Here is a 21,502-nt window from a genome sequence, read left to right on the forward strand (position 1 = left end):
TAAAATTTTAAACAATGATGGTATTGCTAGAAGGAATGATAAAATCAAATAACCTGGAAAAGACAGCAGTTTGATTCTCAAATAGGCAAAAAAAAAAAATATCCTCCAGTCTGCCTAACAAAATACAACAGAAAACAGTCTCCTACCATACAGTCCATTGAGGATCAGAATCATCTGTGGTTTAATCTGTCAGCGGTTAGTTTTTCAGTTTTCATCATTTTGACTAACAGTTCCCTTTTTATTTAGGGGAATTGATTACACTTGACTAAACCTTGATAAGATAATTATTCTCTACCTTAATGTTTAGTGTTTTAATCCCAATGATAATACAAAATGCGAGATACGGTAGACCGAGTAATAACATCTAACACTTACACATTACCCTTTCTCAAAGGGTAATCAAAGTACCCTAAAAGGCATATGCAGGAACCTTCCCCAGCTGAAGCTCACCTTCTTCTGAATGGTACAAAACAACTCTTAAACAATGTCAAGTCAGGCAAGAAAACAATTTATATCAGCAAGTAAACACCATTTTAGTTACATATATTTCATTTTCCAAACTCGGAAAGGGGGAATTTCAGTGTTGGAAGCAGCTCCCTTCAATGGAAGCTATCCAGGAAACTGTCATTACAATTTATTAAGATTTGTCAAGGTTTTTGGCAAAATTCAGATTATGTTAATTACTGTAAGCAAGAAAGCCGTTGTTTTTATCTGTAGCTCTCACAACCAAAATAACCATCGTGCTTGTTCAAAGTACCATGCATCGTTTCTGAACACGATGTACTGAGCAGCTTGGTTTATGTGTTTTGTGAAACACAGCTCCTCCTGCAGGACAGGTGCTCTACTGTCAGGGGACAGGGTTGGAGGCATGGTACTGCCACCGAAAGAATGGCACCCAGTGACAGCCAGATCTATTCCTAGAAACTCCTTAGCTGAGATTTTCTCCAAAACTACCCATAGGGAGCTACCAGTACAAGAACTGAGGTCATCCCTGTCCCAGGCAGTAAGATTGCCATCAGAGCAACACAGTTGATATCATGCATACACCTTCCGGTACTTACTTTCAGTTCTGCTGTCTTCTGCTGCATGTTCTTCATCACCTCTTCAAACACCACATTGTGCTGCTCAATCTCTTGTATGAGCTTACTATTTCTCATATGTAGTTGCTCAAGTTCCTTACCAGCTTTTTCATTCAAGAGCTGTTAGATTAAAGAACAATCCTAGTAATTCTTTATAATCTCATTATAATATCTATATATACATGAAGACAGAACTTTCCATCTCACCAGGAGATAAAGCCTGCTACAGATTGTTGGCTGCTTAAAAACCACTCTTCATTGCTGATGAAATTACTAATGTGAAATACGATACATGCTCATATTGACTACAGGAAATGATAATTTCTAATAAATAACACAGCTAGTGTCATTTCAAAATTTTCTTTCTGGGAGGGAAAAAAATGGAAAACATTTAGCAGGTCTCTCTTGCAGGTGGTAGATAAATATTTTACTTCTTGTTAGGCATTTGGCAAGCATCACGTAACACAACGTGCTACACATAATTGCTGAAAACAAGGATGAGATTCAAATTACTTCAATCAGCAGAAGGCAGGGGAGCTCTGTTTCTTAGCAAGCAAATCCTACATTAATATGCTGATTACATTTCTCTGGGTACATGGTATGCTGAGACCAGGACACAGCCATTTTCTTCTCTAATTTGTCATCAGTCAAAAGCCTGCAACAGCAGTTTTATGGTCTGTGTGGAGAACATATACTTCAATACTGGAGCTGCCAGTCTTGTCTTCTGCTTTATGGGACTTCCCCTAACAAATATTACTCTGTAAGTGAGGAAAGAAAAAGCATCATATTTTTCACTTCAAGCATTAATGTGTGATAAATTCGTGAAGTCAATATATACTATGCCCTTACAAACATTCAAAGAAGTGGAATCTCCCTCTTTTAAACTCATACAGAAGCAAAGATAAGTTGCTTCTTATCAAAAACAAGGAATATTGGGTTTTGTGTTCTAAACGTTAGGATAACACTGTGTTTCAGGAGACTTTTTATTGAGGTTTGTCCATGGGTGGGATGTAGCCCATAGTAGCTGTATCAAGCCATCTTCACTGTCATGCAAGAAAGCCAACTATCATTCAGTTGAGAAATGGCAACCCAATGACATTGCAATAGCTGAGTCACCTTCTCTCACAGATCTCTACTCTAGCTTATGCACAGTTGGATAGCCTGCGTTTTGGACAGACTTTTTGCAAAAGACAATGCAGGGCATCTACAGACACCTTCATGCCAGCACAGGTAACAAAGACAGTGCAAAGCCTGATTAATTAGCCTAGGCACAGCACTTTATGTGAATTATTGGTTTCCAGGATAGCTTGGACAATTGAATGCCCCTAAAATCTGCAGTTAGAAAGGTTGAAAGGGACTATAAAGAAGAGGAAGAAAGGAACAGAACCATGAAATGTAGGTATCCTATTTTAAAAAAATGTGATTTCCTGGCAGATCATGGAGCTGCCCTCAAAAGCTGCATCAAATGAGTGATATTCAGAGAAAAAAATCAAGTCTTCTCTGTACCTCTTTATGTGAAGTATTTTACTAGGATTTTTTGTTGACAAAAATATTGTCACAGACATCTACCTTCACAAATTCAGGTACCTGAAGGGTGAAAAAGCTACAAAAGTAATAAATTTACAAGATACACAAAACTCCCAAGGTAGGACTGGTTTACAGTGATGAGATCTCTCCTGCCATTTACTGAAATTGCTTCTCTGAGAGTTTCTTAAAGTCAGGGGAAATGGACTGAAAACCTTGAAATTCAAACACTTTAAGAACACTATGTTAGGGCATTTCCAGATAAAGTTTTTAGAAACAGAATGGAGAAAATCAATCAAAAAGGTTTACGAAGACAGCTCTCTGCCCTTTCACGGAAACTCTTCCACAAGCTTGAGAGATAGATAAAAATTATTGTGACAGAGAAGAAAGAAGGGGTTGGAGGTAAAATGACTTTTTTACTAATGCCACTACAGTCAATCAGTGGCAAAACTGGCAATACACATCAGAAATTCCACCTGGCAGTCTCCTGTTACTATCATTAGACCATCCACACTCTTCACAGACTGTGTCTCATTTGATGTGATCTTTCCAAGATCACAATATCATTGTGATCCACTACTGATTTCTGTGAGTAAATCTATCTGAAATGTCAGCAAGCTTTACATATTTATTTATTAGTAAATTAATATTTATATTGAAATAATTATTTGTTAAAATGTAGTGACTTAAATTAATATCCCTCCCTCTCCCTTCAGGAAATTATTTGAGCAGCTTAGACCTGACACATGCAGTGTACCATGTACCCTACCTTCAGCTCTTTTAGGTTCTGTTCCATTTTCAGTTGTTCCTCTTTATTCCTCTGTATATCTTGCTGTAAATTCTTTATCTCAGTTTGCTTATCATCCATTTCAGCTAGAAGATTTTTCAGATCCTTCTCTAATCTTTCCTTTTTTCGAGTCTCTCGTGTTACCTCATACTGTTGCACCTGGATGTCTTTCTGCAGCTGTAACAATAGACAAGACAAAGGTTTTGAGTTCTGCTGCCTTTTATTCCAGAAAACAAGGCCTATCACCTCTCCTTTTACTGTGCTTAGTTTTGAAAACAACAGCTTCTGTATTACTGTACCCACTACTCCATGTAATATGCCAGATCTTCTCAGAAGAAAATATGTTCTCTAGAGGTTGAACAAAATACCCTGCATGAGGGAACCTATTCAATGATGACAAGAATTTATTAAGCATCAGTCAGTTCATCTACACAGAAGGGTCTGACACAATTCAGACAAAAAAGCATTCCTCTGGACATGTATTTTCAGTTATAAGGTATTATAAAGTGGCATTTTCTGAATGCAGCATTAAAACTAATTAGGGCTTCATATTGTACTGCAAGGATTTTTATTTTTCTATCTCACCAGCAGAAACACTTATTATACTGATATTAAAAGAAAGAGAGAGATGTCAGACCAGTGTTCATTTTCACAACTGCTCTCAATCTTCTGTTCTCAAAGTTCCTCTGTGGGAACTTTGAAAGAGGAGCTTCCTTTCATATTTAATAGACTGTCTTGTGACACTTGCTCTCTCCCTCCCCAAAAATGTGATGGAGCAGAATCAGCAGAGAGGAGAGACAGGGGGTTGATCCACATGGAAATTTTCAGTTCAGCCAGGAACCAGCAATTGTAAGATATTCATTGCTTAAAGTTTCCTCTCCTTCTGAACCCACAGATGAAAAGTTGCCAGAACAGACACAGTCTTTAATAGGATCTACAGAAAGACATTGTCATTTAAGCAGTCTGAAGTGGAGAATAATTTCTCGAGAACTGGGAGAATGGGGGGTAGTTACAAATACTGTAACAATCCTGTAAATTTAAGGGCTGATAAAGTGAATATCAGAAGATTAAAGCTGGCAAGATCCAGTAAGTTTTGATGGGAGTTTCAATCCTCTCTCTTTTCTCCCATGCTCACAATTCTGTCAGAAAAGCAAAGATTTATGTTGTCTTGTAATACACTCCCAGCCATCTGCTTTAGAAACAGATGCTGTGCACAAAACATAAACTGATCATTACTTTCCTATATGTGATTAATAAAAAACTGTAAATTAAATGCTGCTTCTATCTCTTCTTTGTCCTTCAAGTGTTCTTTTCTGCTTTTCCTTTCTCCTGCTGTCTTGCTCCAGCCCCTATTTACATTCTGCTTTAAATTCTCTTATTCTTCATTATTGTGTTTTTATATTTTGTGTATCAATCAGAGTTCTGCATCCCGTCTTCCATTCTTTTCTACTTTCTTTCCACTCAGTGGCCATTCTATTGATCCTCAGTCTTCCGTATCTCTAGCTGCTGTACGCATTTAAAAGAAGCTGTACAGATTGATCATTAAAGTAGAACTGTCTGCTCAGATGGTCAGAAAAAGAGAAAACCTAACTTAAAAAGGAAACAAAAAAGTAAAGCTGAGATGGAATATAGAGACCTCATAGCAGCCTTCCAGCGTCTGAAGGGGGCCTATAAGGATGCTGGGGAGGGACTCTTTATTAGGGACTGTAGCAATAGGACAATGGGTAATGGGTTAAAACTTAAACAGGGAAGTTTAGGTTAGATAAAAGGAAGTTCTTTACTGTAAGGGTGGTGAGGCACTGGAATGGGTTGCCCAAGGAAGTTGTGAATGATCCATCCCTGGCAGTGTTCAAGGCCAGGCTGGACTGGGCTTGGGTGACACAGTTTAGAGTGAGGCATCTCTGCCCATGGCAGGGGGGAGGGGGGTTGGAACTAGATGATCTTAAGGTCCTCTCCAACCCAAACCATTCTATGATTCTACAACTCTATAATATGACTGCTTCCTACAGGTAGTGGTGATGTGAAAAATTATTTAAGCTGAAAAACAGTAGGCAGGAATCAGTGTGAAGAAGAAAGGAGGTCTCTAACCATTAGAAAAGTGATGTTCTAGAAAGCTTCCCACAGAAAAAAGTAAGGGAGGTTTAATTAATTCAAAGCTTAATTAGCTTTGAAGTCAGAATTTGATGCATTCTTAAAAATGATGGTATGGTGACCACTGCCAACAGCAAAGAATCTAGGATCTCTATTCCAGGTCTACATTCTAAATGGTTCTTTGAAAGCATAATGATTTACAATGCAGAAAAAAAAACACAACATCTCCAGTACGAAAGATAACTATGACTCAGGCAAAGGAACCTTGGCTTCATTCACGCTGCTGGGAAGTTATGGAAGCAGCTGGTCCATGACATTACACTTTGCAAAGGACATAGCCTAGAAGTAGAGAAAAACATAAAAATCATTCACAATAGACTCCTTTCTGAGCACTACTGAAAACATTTGAGATGTGAAGGAACAGGTAGTAGCATACTAGTCAATGGAGACCAATTGCAAGTGTGGAGAATGGTTCAGGATAAAGTCTAGAGTTACCACCTGGTGATCTGTACTGACCTGCTTAATAGATTGATCTGCCTCAGTTTTTGCCTTCTCCATAGCCTGCTGCTGTTCTGCAGCTTGAGTTAGACTTTGACGTAACTCCACAACTTCTGACAACAGTTGGTCTCTCTCCTTTGTTATGTCTTCTTTATATTTTAGCAAATCCCAGACTCTGGAAGCAAGGAAATAATAGTCAAGCAGTGTCACAGGCCATTTCTGCTCTTCCTGCTATGCCAGAGCAAGCTTTTTTGTGAGAAACAGGAGTTTTAAAGTAATTTGTTTAATTTTAAACTCCTTTTGGATTAAGGCTCTGCTGGTCAATTGAGTTATATGCTGTCTACTGTCAATGTAGCCACCATCAACATAGGTAGCCTTAAAAGCTAACCTAGTCCAATAAATCACTCTTTCTTGTAATAATTCCTTATGGGTATGAAGAAACCCTCAGTTTCCCAAAAAGGTAACAGGGAACAAAATTCCTTCTTCTCTGCCTATTGCAAAAATACTCAGGGACCAAAAATGTCACATTATTGTAACCAGTCTCTCTGCAGATTACCTGACTGGGCACCTAACTAGGGTATGTCTTACAGTACCTAATGTAAGAATAAACCAGACTCCCCCTTCAGACACATTTTCAATCTGAAAGAAAGTTCAAGCAGTGTGGGCACAAGCTCAACCTTAAAAAACAACCTATAGTTCTAAAAGACAATAGGACTTTCAGCCTTATAGGGCTGAAAACCTTCAAAGGAGTTGTCTGGCCCCTGGCCAGACAAGTCCCCCTGGCTTTGTCACTGGACAAAGTATTTAAGCATGGAACTAGCAGTAAATACAGAAGGAACTTTAAGAAGCGATTTTAAGTAGGCAGGTCTCAAGCAGCCTGGGCAGCAGCTGGAAACGGTAAGCAGCTCCTGGCTCTTGCAGGAAAATGCTACAAGCAGCCAGAGAGCTGCTTTTAGACAGAGTTATACTGGGGGAAGGCTTAATGACCAAGCTTTTAGATCCAAGGAAACCTGTTACACAGGCCCAGAACATTTCAGAGACAAAAGGTGAAGGAGTGGATTTTTCATGCATTCAGGTGGTTTATGTTCTGGCATATTCCTTGGGAGGGAAATGTTTGAGCACACTAAAGGCCTTACTCATACACACAAGTCTTGTTTATGTGGTCAGGATGCACAGTGCATGGGGAGATGAGTATGGCCCATATATATCCTGAATGCTTAACATAAATACCTTATACAGTGAGAGAATTACAGCCCAGAACCAGCCAGGTGAACCATCAGCAATCTCCACAGAAAGTGCACAAGTCAATATATTTATCTCATCTTTGAGTTTAGACTTAAACTTACAGCATAACCACAGTCTGAGGATTTGATACTACAAACACTAACTTTTAGAGGACTTTTGAGCAGCTCCTGAAGTTCATTATTATTTGTGTGCTGTAGCAGCCAGAGGCTCCACCTGACACTAAGTCCCTCTATGCATAGATGTTCAGTAGAAAAAAAACTATAGTCTTGAAAGTATGTAAATATAAAATACAAATAAGAATACAAACAATAATAACTGTTGTAACAAAGCTGGGAACAGAAATAAAGTCTCCTGCTTCCTTGACTTATCTACTTGACCCTGCTGCCATCACATGTAAAAATCTTGACAGGATCCTGTTCTCAAAGACAGAGTATGTTGAAATGCTACTCAGATAAAACAATATGACATATACTGAGAAAGTGCATAATATTGATTTTTATTTGATCTCCCAGATTAATCCAACACTGAACGAACTTGCTCAGAGCCTGATTCTGTACTTGCTTACTGCATACACATGTAGACCAATAAATGTGCAGTCCTGAGAAAAGTAGAAGGCAGGAAAGACCTCTCTTTCTTTTTCCCAGTGTCTTTGTAGTGTGTAAACAGCTAACCAGAACAGAATGTAGTGTAGAATGACAGAAAATCAGATTAGGATTTCCCCCTCGCTGAGGAAAACTTACTTGCGGTCTTGTCCTAGGGATGCTTCAGATCCTTTCTCCACTGAATTACTTAGGCGTGCAATTTCCTCTTTCAGTGAAGCAATCTTCTCCTTTGCTTTCTGCTCCTTTTCATAGGCTATATCCACCATTTTCCAGGCCTTGTCAATCTCCTAGGAATGAAATTGAAAACAATTACACAAATTAAATTGTGTTGAAAATGAACAAATTAATTGCCTTGCATTTTAGTTAATTAAGAAAATGGATTTTCATGCCTTTTCATGCTTAGATTCACAAAAGTTTTCCTTACTAGTTGCCTTTTCATTTGGATGAGGGCATAGCAAACACTTTGAGACATACAGACTATGTATGTCAATTTACATCACAAAAGCTCTAATACATTTTCTTTAACACACAGATCTGAACATTATCAAATCTCACTCTACAAGGTTATGGTCATGTCAGACCCAGTAGTACCTAAAAATTTGCTGAAAATTCAGTACCCACAAAGGTACTATCTACTTCAATGGCTCACTTATGTCTGTACAAATCTTATTAGATGCTATGACAATGAACATTCAATTTAATTAGGATGAGAAAAAGATGGTACTCTGGGCTTTTCTCTCCCTTTGTTCATTTCCATCTGTGAGGACCTAGTGTATTTTTATTTTAACTGTGTATTTAGACAAGCTACGATTCTTACACCAAATTTCAGCACATAGAATTACTTGAATGACAGACTCGTGCGCCTCTCACAAGCCCAGGGCTGATACCCACAAACAGGATAGACCAGGATAGGGGAGGAGGGTTCACTCAAATTTTTTAACTTCCTCTGTATCTCTCTCCTTTGAATAAGATCCTTAAAAGTCACAGAGCAGGCTTATTCTTTGCCAGGTTTAAACCAAGCTCTTATCAGTTCTAGAATCCTGTGCTAAAAAAAAAAAAAAATGCATAAATTCAGAACTGGACTGGAAGAAAAGTTCCCAAAGACTCAGTAAATAATGAAGACACTACTTGTGGCACTAGAAGTCCCTGAGCTGCAAATCACAGCATGACGTCCTCTCTCATGCTCTTTTCTCAGCTGGCTCCTGGTGGAGTCCTGGACTTAATGGACATGTACAGATTTAGACTCCTAGTGTGGCTGTGCAGCTCTATATTAGCTCTAGGGTCTCCCCAAGCAGAGCCAGACAGAAGCATCATTACATCAGGCCATAATATGCTTTTCAACTCCTATTTGCATCATACGAAAATGGGACAGGGAAAAAAACTTAAAACACCTCCACAGTGAAGTATGTAAAATAATTTCATTTATATCAGATTGTTTACAGCAATTCTCTATTGAAATTAACATATCTGGTTCTAAAAGAACCCCATTTAACATTAAACTCAAAATTATGACACCTATACTATGGTATATTGTTAATATATTTATTGAACTCTTTAAAATCAAATGTAGTACTTAGCTGTTTACTGCCTAAATTAAAAATTTAAGCTATTAAACCAGCAGAAGTAACAGGCTACTAGAATTTGCTGAAAAGATAACACAAAATGTAACATCTGTGGCCTCTTCAAACTGGAAAGGGAATACATTTTCCTTTTATTTACTCAACGAGTTCAGCATATCCAAATTTGAAAAACCATCTGGAACTTAAAGATCAGGAATGTTTGTTCTTCTTTTTTTTCCCACCCTATTAAAGAGTTAGGCAGTGGACTTTACTTGTTCGGAAATTCTGAAGGAGATTATAGTCAATTAAATTCACTACCTAAAACCAGTATTTTCATTACTCAGTAAATTACTTAGCTCAAAATGTAGTTCAAAAGATGTGCTTTTCACTTCTGCACCAAGCATATTTAAACAGGTTTAAATATTAAAGTAAACTTTTGGTTTATACATTTTGAGTTCTAATTTCCATTCAAATGCAGCAATGATCACACAGAAAGTATTAAGTATCATCTCGTAAATATTAAATTTTCCATTCATTATTATCTTACATAAAAATGTTCAATTATGAAATTGAAATAAATGCACACTGGGCTGAAATAACAGCATGAAGATATCATCTTGACTGGCAGAATAGCACAAAATATAGCTGTAAACAAACGTGTTTCAGATTTGCCAACCAATAAGAGGCAACCAACCTTTCTCTAGAAAAATGCAAATGGAAAATAAGATTAAGGCTGATTACTTAAATCAAAGCTTCCTGCTGGCTGATTAGACTGTGATTAAAATTGGTGAATTAAATCATTATGATTGGAGTTTTGGGGGATAGAACTGGTGAATAAAATCAATATGACCTCTGAGAGTTCTTAATGGCTTCAGCAACTATTTTATTCTGGTGAATATTCACAGCAGAGATCACTGAAGTCAGTGAGGCCATTCAGATAAGCAGTGATTTCAAATCACCCCAAGCTGTGCTTTTTTAACTTTGTCTTGCTTTTGATGGGTAAAAATAATCTTATTGAATTTATATTGATAAAACCAATTTTGATCAATAAAGTTAGCAGGCACAGATGATGGCCCCATTAACAAGTAAAATGTAAATAAGAATTTGCTACAGAGTTTAGCATCAGCAAAACTGGGCTTCTCTGTAATTGTTTCTTGGTCGTGTCTTTTACCTTGAATAGAGGATCAGCAGAGAGCTTTCTTTAATTTCAAAAGTAAAGAGGAGGAAAATTTTGATGGTGGAAGCCTTCATTGCAAAAATGTTCACACTATTACTCAGTGGAGAAGGGAACTGAAAGAATGCAGTTTGTCAGCATCACTGCATAATTGCAGTACATGGTTAGATAGGTAACATGCTTTGCAATTTGCATATAACTAAAGACAGAAGTCCGCTGGATGTTTGCAGTTAGAATCATCCAAAAGTTTTGTGGAGAAGGACTGGAACTCTGGAAATTGTGAAGCAGAATTCAGAAATGTGACAGCCTTATTTTTTTTTTCATTAAGTACCCCAAAAGATCACACCAGTTTCACTGCTCAGAAACTGAGAACTACTGAAATGGTTTCTTAGTGTATTGGATTGATCCCCCTGGAAATTGGGAACTTGGTGATTTCAAGCTGGGCAATACAAGCTCCTATAAATTCCCATTCTAGCATTCTTCCCATGCAGCCCTGTGGATCAGTGTCCCTATCAATGAAAAAAGAGAACTGTATTCCCTTTCTGTTCAGCTTGACCCTTTGCTCCTTTGATGACTGTAAACAGCAGACTGTTATGTCCAGTTTATTAAAACTATAAACCATAGCACTGAGCAACCATCACGCAGTTAACAACTATTGATTATTAGTGACCTGGGTCCTACCAGCCACTGATCTGTGTAGTTAACCCCTGTCCCTAAACAATCATACTAATTACAACCAGGCTTCACATGGAGAAAAATTTTGCTTCTGCAACTTGTATTTGTATATGAAACAATGACCTAGAAGAGGAAAGTTGTATACCTTCAACCCTGATGATCCATCAGGTCCCCAAGATTTAGGGCCTTAATTTGAAGGAACTATTCCATTTTGACAGGAACAGCCCCACCAGGATTCTCCCAGCTTTTATAAATAATGAAACAGAGGAACAGATTGTTTATTTAGCACTGAAGAATATTATCTTTGCTATTTTAGCACTTGAACTTGCCTCATCACTTGCCTTGGGCACCGCAAAATACATTGTTTGAACATTAGTAAAATTGTAGTGAAATACAACAGCTGTAATGGAACTTCCCTTCAGAAAGGAGGATAATGTGAAATATGGAGGGTATACCAAACAAAACCCCAAAACATGACATTTAAACATTTTAAACAACATCCAAATAATTCCTGAACATTTAAGGGGAAGACTAATTCTCATAATCAAACTGAAAAAGTGTCAGTGCTCTTTACTTGGCCCACAGAAAACCACCAGAACTGATATCTTGCCTGAGCTTCAAATCAGCTGCTTAAATTGGAAAGGCTCTTATTTTTCCTACTCTTCCCTTCCTCAGTTTTATGACATTACTAAGACAATGTCTCCTCAGCTTGGGAACATCTTGAAGGATTGCCTCTGCTACTGCTCACACTCAGAGTATTGTCATGTAATAGCAGAAAGCAAATTAGAATGATCATTGTGGTTCCTGACACCCTCCTACCAGGTTTTGCTTAGCAGCAGTGAAAAACAGCAAGATTTTCTATACAGTTTTCCTCCTTCTCTTTGAGCAGTACCATGGGCTTGTGAGCTGCAGCCATAGGATGACAACATCCTATTTAATAATTATAAGGACAAGAAACTTCACTTCAAAGAACTTCTATTTATGTAGTGCTCATAGATCACTCTGGATTGTTACACTGAATTTATTTTACTGGAACAAACCACTTGATTGTAAGGCATTGAGGTTTCTCAACTAAGTGCTAAATTAAAGCCTAAGTTTTTACACTATCAGAGAGGAAAGTGTTCAAAATACAGTCTTCTGATCATTTGGCAGCTTTATGTTTCTGCTAGTCAAACCTCACTGTAAGTCTAAAAAAATTGACTGTTTTTAGTGAGTGAAACACTCTGATTTGACAGAGTTCAAATCAATAACAAAGAACACATCAGACTCAATTGGCAAAATCACACTGAAATGCTGTAAAGGATCCCTATTAAAAAACCAAAGAGTTGTGAAACATTTACTTAGGTGAGTTGATGGCACTTCCCTGGTCTACAATCCATATTTCAGCAAATAAGTAATTTTTTTTAACGTTTTGGCAGCAGCCCTTCAGAAATACTAATGAATCAAAAGCTGTATATTAAGTTGAAAACGTGCTATTTTACAAAGGGGAAGTTTAAACAAAATTATTAGTGAGTACCTGAAAGCTGATAAGGTTGGTTTAGTGCAAATAAACACAGAATTTGACTGAGACCTGTAAAAATTTCCAGGCTGAAAAAACAAAGCAACTGATTGCAAAGCAGAGGGTAAAGAACTGGACATGCCAGCTCTACAGCTAGTCCTCCAGCTAGTTCTCTACATAAAGAAAGTGTTCTTGTAGATGTATGTCTTATTACCACGCTTGTCTTTAACAATTTCAGATCATTTTTAATTCTATTCAAAATGTTACCGTCTTCATCGATGATATAGTACTCTGATCGTCTTTACAGAGCTTTATGAGAGCAGCTGCTTTAGATGAATTCACCATAAGCTCAGCATTCAGGCTCCTGCATTTCTCCGTGAGACGCTTTTCATTTTCATGAGACTTTTTCAGAACAGTATGGAGCTTCTCATATTCTATTCGGAATTTTTCCAGAGCTTTATCTCCCTTAAGCTGATTGATGACATCTTGGAAGTCTTTCTCCAGTGCTTCAAATGCACTTTCATCTAGACATGGTTTGGAAGACTGAATGAAATAAAAAAGATAATCAACAAATAGGAGAAATGGAACATTTCAGACTCCATGTAATGGCTTAACCCCAGCCTGCAACTAAGTACCACACAGTGCTCACTCACTCCCCCCCATCCCAGTGGGATGGGGAGGAGAATCAGAAAAAGGTAAGATAAAAGATAAAAACAATTTCATATTTGAAATAAATTAAATAATAATAATAATAATAATAGTAATAATAATAATAATATAAAAGGAAAAAGAGAGGAATCAAATCCAATACACACAACACAACAGCTCACCACCCACTGACTGATACCCATCCTGTACCCAAGCAGTGATTGATGGCTCCCAGACAACTCCCCTCAGTTTCTATACTAAGCATGACTCTCTGTGGTATGTTGGCTTGTTCAGGTCATCTGTCCTGGCTGTTCTCCCTTCCATTTCTTGTGCTCCTCCTCACTGGCAGAAGATGAGAGACTGAAAAGTCTTTGATTTAGGGTAAACACTAATGTGGAACAACTAAGACATCACTGTGTTATCAACATCATTCTCATAATAAATCCAAAACACAGCACTGTACCAGCTACCAAGAAGAAAATCAACACAGCTGAAACAAGGACACCCCAGAATACAAAAAGACAAGATACTGAATGTGTAACAGCTGCTAAGAAATCATAACAAAATTTTCTGAAATAACAGTTCTCTTACTAGCATATGATACACATACTGCAGGCTATTTTTCAAACAGATCTCCCCTGATTTTACTGAAACTTCTTGCGCTTTCACAGAATTGAGTATCATAACTACTTTAAAGATAGGGCTATAAAATATCATTGTGATAGTGTTTGAATAAGACGTCGACTATTCAGGAAGCCCAGTATTTTAGCCTCAATTCTTCCCAGTTCTCTACACCTAAAGTCTGATGACTTTATGCTTTCTATGGAGACAGTGCCAGCAAACCACCTGCAGATAAGTGTGTCTGAAAGCTCCAGTAATGCCAGTGCATGCCAATCCTTCCTCTGTAGGAACTCATAGAATTACAGAATCATAGCATGGTTGGAAGATAATCCAGTTCCAATCCCCCTCCCATGGGCAGGTACACCTCCCACCAGACCAGGTTTCTCCAAGCCCTGTCCGACCTGGCCTTGAGCTCAGCGATGAGGCATCCACAGCTTCTCTGGTCAGCTTGTGCCAGCGCCTCACAGGGAAGAATTTCTGATCTAGCTCAGTTCTAATATCAAATTTTGCCAGCTTTGTTGCTGGACACCAAGTTCCACCAATATTTTTCAAAACAGCTTAAAATAAGCCTCCATTATAGCCTTCAAAAAACACATTCATACCAAGAGGCAGCAGTATGGCAACTTCTATGGAGTTAGCATGATCTGCTAAGCAGCAAGGCGAATCAGCCCAGAGGGTGGATCATGCTGCCACAGGTACACTGCTGCCATTACTCAAGCTTGATCAAAACTGACTGGAACGTCTCTATACTATGAAATTGAAGTCTAGTCGTATCTTTACAACCATACCTCTGAGGTGGACTCACTTGGATAGGCAAATAGATCTCCTGCTGGTGCTGGCTGCGGATGTATGGCAACCCCACCTCACAGAGGACATTCAAGGAGATGCACAGCTCAGCCTTAGAAATCTGCCCTCGTATCTGCACCCACCCCCACCCCCCACCCCCCCAAAGCAATAGACTGCTATTTCAAGAATGGTTCAGGCCTTTACTCACTATTTGAACATAAACGGTTTAAAGGTGGGAATTTTCAAAATTGAAAAAGTCTAAAAGCAAAACATGTTTATTTCATGTTTGGGAGGAAAGGGAGGGGAATATGTAAACTCATGCTACCTGAAATACCTGAAATTAAAAAAGTAAAATCACACCTTTACAATTGAAAGGTCAGGCTATGAGACACATTGTGGCAGAGGCACTGGTCGCAAATCCCTGATCCCTGCCAGGGACCTCATTTGAGGGTTTGGGGTTTGTTTTTCTGTCAGAAACTTCAATGGTAAAACAGCAAAGACAACTTGAATGTTAAACCCTGGGCTGCTGCCCGCATGGAAGGGCGATCTGCCTGACATGCACAAAGCTTAGTGCACAACCCCTCCAACCCTGCCATGACACTCACAGCAATTCATTTGGGCTGCTACTTATTTCACCTTCCTTTCAAGCATGAATCCTTCAGTTCTGACCACTTTTACATTTGTGATCATAATTGGTTTTAAAAGCAGAGCAGTAACGGCATATGGGGAGAGGGAATTACACCCAAAATCTTAAAAGCAGCAGGTGTTACTACAATTTAAGTGTTACTACTGCCTTGTACCAGTAGCCTGATTACTCCTACTTTGAACACAGGACGTAACTGAGCTCTGCTCACAGAAGTAACTAGGCACTTAAGCGTGGTACACAGATCCAGATGGTACACAGACGATGTTGTTGGGCTTATTCGGAGGTACAAAAGAAAAAGGCGGGGAGAGGAGGGTGAGAGGGCTCACCTCAGCCATGCTGCCGGCTGGCCGCGGGCAGTGAGCACCGGAGTCGCGATCGGGGCTGCTGGAGCTACGGCTACCCGATGCCGCGGAGGCGCAGAAGCCGCCGCGTCGTATCGTAGCAACGGCGGCGGGCGGGGCCGGGATGGTTGCTGGGGCCCATGGAACCCGGAGAAGGGCTCGGGGCCCTGAGGGTTCCAAACTGTTGCTTAGAGAAGCCCTTCACACGTCCCCTCAAGGCACGGAGGTAGGCAGGGTCCTGTGGAAGGTGATGAAAGAGGGTTTGTGAGGGTCTGGGTCGCAAATTGCGTTTAGAGCATGGTTTCTGACATTTCGTTGCACCTGACTGTTCACACTCTGAAACATAGTTCCAGTCATTTCAAAGCATGCTTCTAATAAAAAAAAAATCAATAAAGATCCTTTTCTAAATTTTGAACTCTTCTTTTTCCTCATTTCCTTCTGTACTGATGTTTCTTATGAAATAAAATTACCAGGAAGATGATCATGAAAAATTCCTTGATTCTAGGTTTTCATATTCTCAAGAGGACCAAACTTTCACACCTTTAAAATAAAACAGCTGCAAGTGTAGAGAAATATCATAGAATCATAGAATAGTTAGAGTTGGAAAGTACCTTAAGATAATCCAGTTCCAACCCCCCTGCCATGGGCAGGGACACCTCACACTAAACCATGTCACCCAAGGCTCTGTCCAACCTGGCCTTGAACACCGCCAGGGATGGAGCATTCACAGCTTCCTTGGGCAACCTGTTCCAGTGCCTCACCACCCTCACAGTAAAGAACTTCTTCCTTATATCCAATCTAAACTTCCCCTGTTTAAGCTTTAACCCGTTAGCCCTTGTCCTGTCACTACAGTCCCTAATGAAGAGTCCATCCCCAGCATCCCTTTAGTCCCCCTTCAAATATTGGAAGGCTGCTATATCAAAGGTATGATTTTAATGTTGCTATCAAAATACTGCTGGAGGAAGTGGATATGCTCAGAATTACAAAAAAAAAAAAAAATAATATCTATGATAAACACAAAATCCTTCAATTTCACATTTTAAGTATGTAACCCTGATATTTATTATACTCTCTTATGGCTTTAACAACAAAACGGGAGTGGAAACCTACGAAGGGAAGTAATTACCTTTGCGCTTTAGATTCGTGTTTGTGCTTCTAAGTAACAACACAAATGTGCCCAAAACCAATACCTATTTATTCCCACGAGGCATTCCCATGAGCTTCCTGATCTACTGGAAAGTATCCTTACTTATTGCCAGGGGAATGAATTAGATGACCTTTGAAAGTCCCTTCCAACCCAAAATATTCTATGATTCTATTCTATGTTTTTCAGACTTCTAGTGGTTTGTGTCCTGTGAGACCCTCTAAGGGTGACTGTAAAGGCCGTTCTTCAAGACAAGTGCCATTTGAGCTAAGTTCATTCAAATCTGGTAAGTTCACCATAGAGCTGCAGTGCAGACATAGTAGAGTGACTGTGTTAGGGATCTGTGATAAAGTCATGCTAAAGTCCTTTTTTGATAATACAGCCACCATGCCTTAAAACATCACAACTCACACTGTATAGGTTTAAGTGCAACCAGGGCTGCAATCTGTTACAAGACTCAAATATTTACTTTGAATTAATTCTGCAGCAAACCTACAGAATGTCTCAGCAGGTTCACATCTGAGAAGCTGGTCTAACATCAGCACTTCTGACCTTAGCAAGTATTTTCTCTAGCCTGGGACCATCAGGAAGGTGGAAATAACCACAGCAGCCATCCTGCAATAGTGTTGTAGCTGTCATGGCTGTAAATGATGCACTTATGTCATAGAGTGAACCTCTAGACAAAGTGAAGCTCCAGAAGTGGAATCACTTTTTAATGCCCCCTTTTAAGCTAATCCTACATTCCCAGCTATGGAAAAACTTTTCTGCTAGTCAGTGTGAAAAAACTCTTACAGCCACAAAGAAGGGGGAAAAAAAGATAAATCACCTTAAAAGAAACCCAAATAAATCTCCATTAACAGGAGGGACAAGGCAGACCCAGAAAGTTTCAGTTCATTGAAAAGGCTGTTATTTATTTCCGAGTGTTTGACTTTGTTCAAGAGACACCCGTACTGTATGGTAAACAAGCAGAATCACCTGCTTCATGAGTGAGTTTTGCGTCAGTGGAGTACATTTGTGTTTGTGCAGAAAGGGTTACTAGAGAAGAAATGTTTGCTCACTGATTTATTTGAGATCACAACCCCCAGGCAGTTAATTTAATGCATGTTTTAAACTGTAGTGGCATGAAAATGATAAACCATCGCTTCCTGACTGGAAGGATTTATGGGCTACTGCAGAGGTATAAATAAATAGAGTCAAATCTCATCATAACATCACCCAGGAGAATGCAAGAAATTTGGAGCAAGGACCATGACAGTACATGTCTTCTGGACAGTGTAAAATGAACCTTGTGGACACTGGAAGGTAACAACGAGAAGAATTGATAAAGGAAAGCTCGGGGGGAGCGGGGGGTGAAATATGCTTCCTTTCACACCACGCTGTTGTAGGGAAGGACATCGCTAGGTGGCACCCCACCACCACGGTGGTTTGATAAACTGCCCCCCCCCAGAAAACTACTTTCAGCCCTGTCAATCTTTTCTGGTTTAGAAATGTGTTACAAATGTTAATTACTACATGAAGACACGATGGTTGGGTGAACATGTGTCCATGGGTAAGGTCCTCTGCATATAATTTTTCTCAGTTTACTCAGTTATCATCAATGGGAGATTATCACTAAGGAAAGCAAAATTTGTCAAACAATTTACTAACATTAAAATATAATTTTATATATATTACTACAGATATGATACATACATACCTAACTGCAAGTCTTGTAATTTCCCCAGTGATATGGAAATCCATCACAACCTCACAGCCTCAAACACCAGTGATCCTTCAGACACTGTCCGTGGGCTGATACCCTGTGACGCATCCTGGAAGCCAGTCTGCCTTCCCAGTTACATCACTTTTGCAGTATTAAAAGGAACAACAGCTTACTAAAATACTTCTTTTTTCCAGTGACAAAGAAATACTATGCAGTCCTTGATTACTTAATTATCTGATATTTTTACTGCATCCTTTTTGAACATCCTCTCCTCCTGTTATTCTCCAACTTAATGATAGTTTTATAATGTGAACAGTCATTCAGCTTAAACTGGATTGAGGCTTTCTACTTTGTTCATAAACATCAGCAACAGATCTCAAATAACTGTAACCTTTGATCATGTCTTGCATGAGAGTTGAGCCAATGATCTCAAGAGGAAGAAACATTACCATTTCATAAAAAGTTAAATCATTTTAATTAATAGAAACACCCAAATAAAGAGCTCAGTTCTGAGATGAAAGCTAAAGTTGACAAGCAGTTTGCGTATAATGTACAATTACATGCTCTACATAAAAAATAAAATAGATGACAAATATGGAAAGCAACTAAAATTAAGTCAGTAATCCTGGAACTAAACTGGACTTATCATTCCCCACATGGCTTGAAACTGCCGAAGTTTTCTGTCAGTTTTTCCTCCCAGTTCTGCAAAAAGGATTACAATGGCTTGCCATGCTTGTTAGAAAATTTCTCCCTTTTATCCTTCTCCCAGCCAAACACGGGCATTCTCAAGACTGGAGGAAAAGCAACACTCTGTGGATCCCCATCACCATTACTGCCCACTGCGGGCTCTTACCACCAGTAGCATTATGGCTTATGCTACTAATCTGACCTACAGCTTTGGAGAGTGACAGGGGGGTGAGGGAGGAAACTCTTCCTCCTATGTATTTGGAGGCATAGTCTGCTAGAAGTGACCTCCTCCCATCCTGGTTGCCCAGCATTATTACTCCTTAGAAAGGTTATGAAGGAAAGCCTACAAGGTAACACGAACACACTTGGTGCTGTACAGCACTAGGATCTTCGGTGGATGACTTCCATTACCTGCTTACCAGTTCTGATCCATGGCTGTCTTCCCAATCATGAACATTCGGGTACATTTGAAAATGAGCTTAAAATATGTCTTATGACACGTGTTCATTAGCAGAAACAACTTCCCCCCGTGCTTTCCAACAGCCTTTCAGTTTCAGCAGCAGAATCCAGGCCCTAATCTCTGATTCCTGTTTCCCTGTTATTTTTCACCCTTTTAATTCTCAACCACCAAATCTTCCCTAGCTGAAAATTTTTCTGGCATCTTTCACTACTCAACACTTGAGTCCTCTGGGAGGAAGAGTCTGTTAAAAAAAAATCTTAATACCCGAGGAAGGCTATAGAAATCACAGAGATTTAAGATATTCATAAGGTCAGGTGTAATGGGGTAGATGGAGACACCATATGTGAGCTGTGAGGAGGTAACTCCATCTCCCTGCACGATTCCTTGCACGGTAACTATGAGGTGTGAAATATTCATGGGTAGAGAGGAGTCCCCTGCTCCCTTCTCTCTTTGGTCTGCTCATATTCCTGCTGTGCTGGATCACACTGAGGTGTACCTGCTAGAAAACTGTCCTGCTGCAGTCTCCCTTAGTCTTACACAAACACTTGCAGTCTAAAAGGCCCCAGCAAGGCCTGACTCCAGCAAGATTATCATTCCTGCTTTCTCTGTGTTAAATGTTAATGTGATCCCTCTCTGTGCTCCAGGTTGGCAGCCATCTTCTGTGAAGGGGACAGCTGGAAGCTGTACTAAAACCTGTTTCACTGCTGCCTACCCATGGCCTCTCTATTGTATCCCTATTCCCTCTTTGTAGAGCTTGCAAGATGACCTTTTTATTTACTGCTTGTTATAGTTAAATGAATATTGCTAGTTTTGTAATGGCTTAGAAATACTAGTGGAAAGAATAAAATAATTCCTCTATCTTCTAACATGTCTGAAAACAGCTGAGAAAGATGCCTAGAATTTAACACTCAGGACAAATCTTGATCTTGTCCTGCTCCTGCTGATGGAATCTTAGAGTCCATTTTAGAAATAACATTATTATTATATCTCCTTTCTGCTGCAGTAGCAGTCACATCACAGAGCCACAGATTATGTCCCAGCGTGAGAGGAACTGTGGTACTGTTACTCCACTGGTCACAGCTTCAGGTCCTGGCCAACATCTGAGTAAGGCTAGCGGAGCCTGGCTCATTATCAAATAAATTACTACCTTTAGCAAGATAATGATCTTAAGCCTTCTGCAGTGCAGCAATACTCAAACAATGAATCATGTGCTGGAGCTGTCAGGATATGTGCTTCTAGCTTTCCCTCCTCTTTCAAACTGCTGAACTGCATCAAAAAACCTAATACAAATCAAATTGAATGTGTCTTGGTTTGACTTTTCCATTTACATGTATCGTATTGTTATCATAATTTTATACCATCTTAGGTTGCACAGAAAGTAGATCCTGAATGGGATGGTGGATTTGCAATATAATCTGTTGGGATGCGAGGCTTTCTTTGAAAAATGTTCAGGCCTTATCCCTATATCCCACAGAAATTTTGCAGATGAATGTAAATTATAGTCACTGTAACCTATAGTGATTTGTTTTGTTCAATGCGTGTGTGTGTGTGTGTGTACATATATATATATATATATATATACAAGGCCAGAATCAGTAATTACTACCTTGTCAGGCATTATGCAGCTGATATTTAATAGATATTTTCCTTCGGCTTAGGTGATGAATAGCTGTGATCTTGGAGAAGGAGCTGTGTTCTCTCCTCCTGCTGCTGTTAAGTTCCCAGAGGAAATAAA

At 39.3% G+C, this 21,502-nt stretch overlaps 1 protein-coding gene and 1 long non-coding RNA gene across 3 annotated transcripts in view; one reads left to right on the forward strand and one right to left on the reverse strand.

Annotated features, from left to right (window-relative positions):
- CFAP58 (cilia and flagella associated protein 58) overlaps positions 1-15,841 on the reverse strand; it is a 61,921-nt gene extending 46,080 nt beyond the window's left edge. For both annotated transcript variants that reach the window (XR_009744351.1, XM_061458812.1), the window contains exons 1-6: positions 15,760-15,841; positions 13,000-13,275; positions 7,965-8,113; positions 5,998-6,154; positions 3,373-3,567; positions 1,062-1,199 (exon numbers count right to left, since the gene is read on the reverse strand). Coding sequence is in view for 1 of the 2 variants with exons in the window: in XM_061458812.1 (XP_061314796.1) it covers positions 1,062-1,199; positions 3,373-3,567; positions 5,998-6,154; positions 7,965-8,113; positions 13,000-13,275; positions 15,760-15,768 (924 nt within the window). In the remaining variant the exon portion in view is untranslated. The remainder of the gene's footprint in view (positions 1-1,061; positions 1,200-3,372; positions 3,568-5,997; positions 6,155-7,964; positions 8,114-12,999; positions 13,276-15,759) is intronic.
- A 1,615-nt stretch (positions 15,842-17,456) lies between these two features.
- Positions 17,457-19,231, forward strand: LOC133272107 (uncharacterized). The gene is made up of 2 exons (XR_009744352.1): positions 17,457-18,220; positions 18,643-19,231. It is a non-coding gene; the product is annotated as an uncharacterized LOC133272107 (long non-coding RNA).
- The last annotated feature ends 2,271 nt before the right edge of the window (positions 19,232-21,502 follow it).

This window comes from Pezoporus flaviventris, unplaced genomic scaffold, assembly GCF_033815535.1.
Source record: "Pezoporus flaviventris isolate CSIRO_AGI_PZ_B2104156 unplaced genomic scaffold, CSIRO_AGI_Pfla_v1 ptg000029l, whole genome shotgun sequence".
In the NCBI taxonomy this organism is placed as follows: Eukaryota; Metazoa; Chordata; class Aves; order Psittaciformes; family Psittacidae; genus Pezoporus; species Pezoporus flaviventris.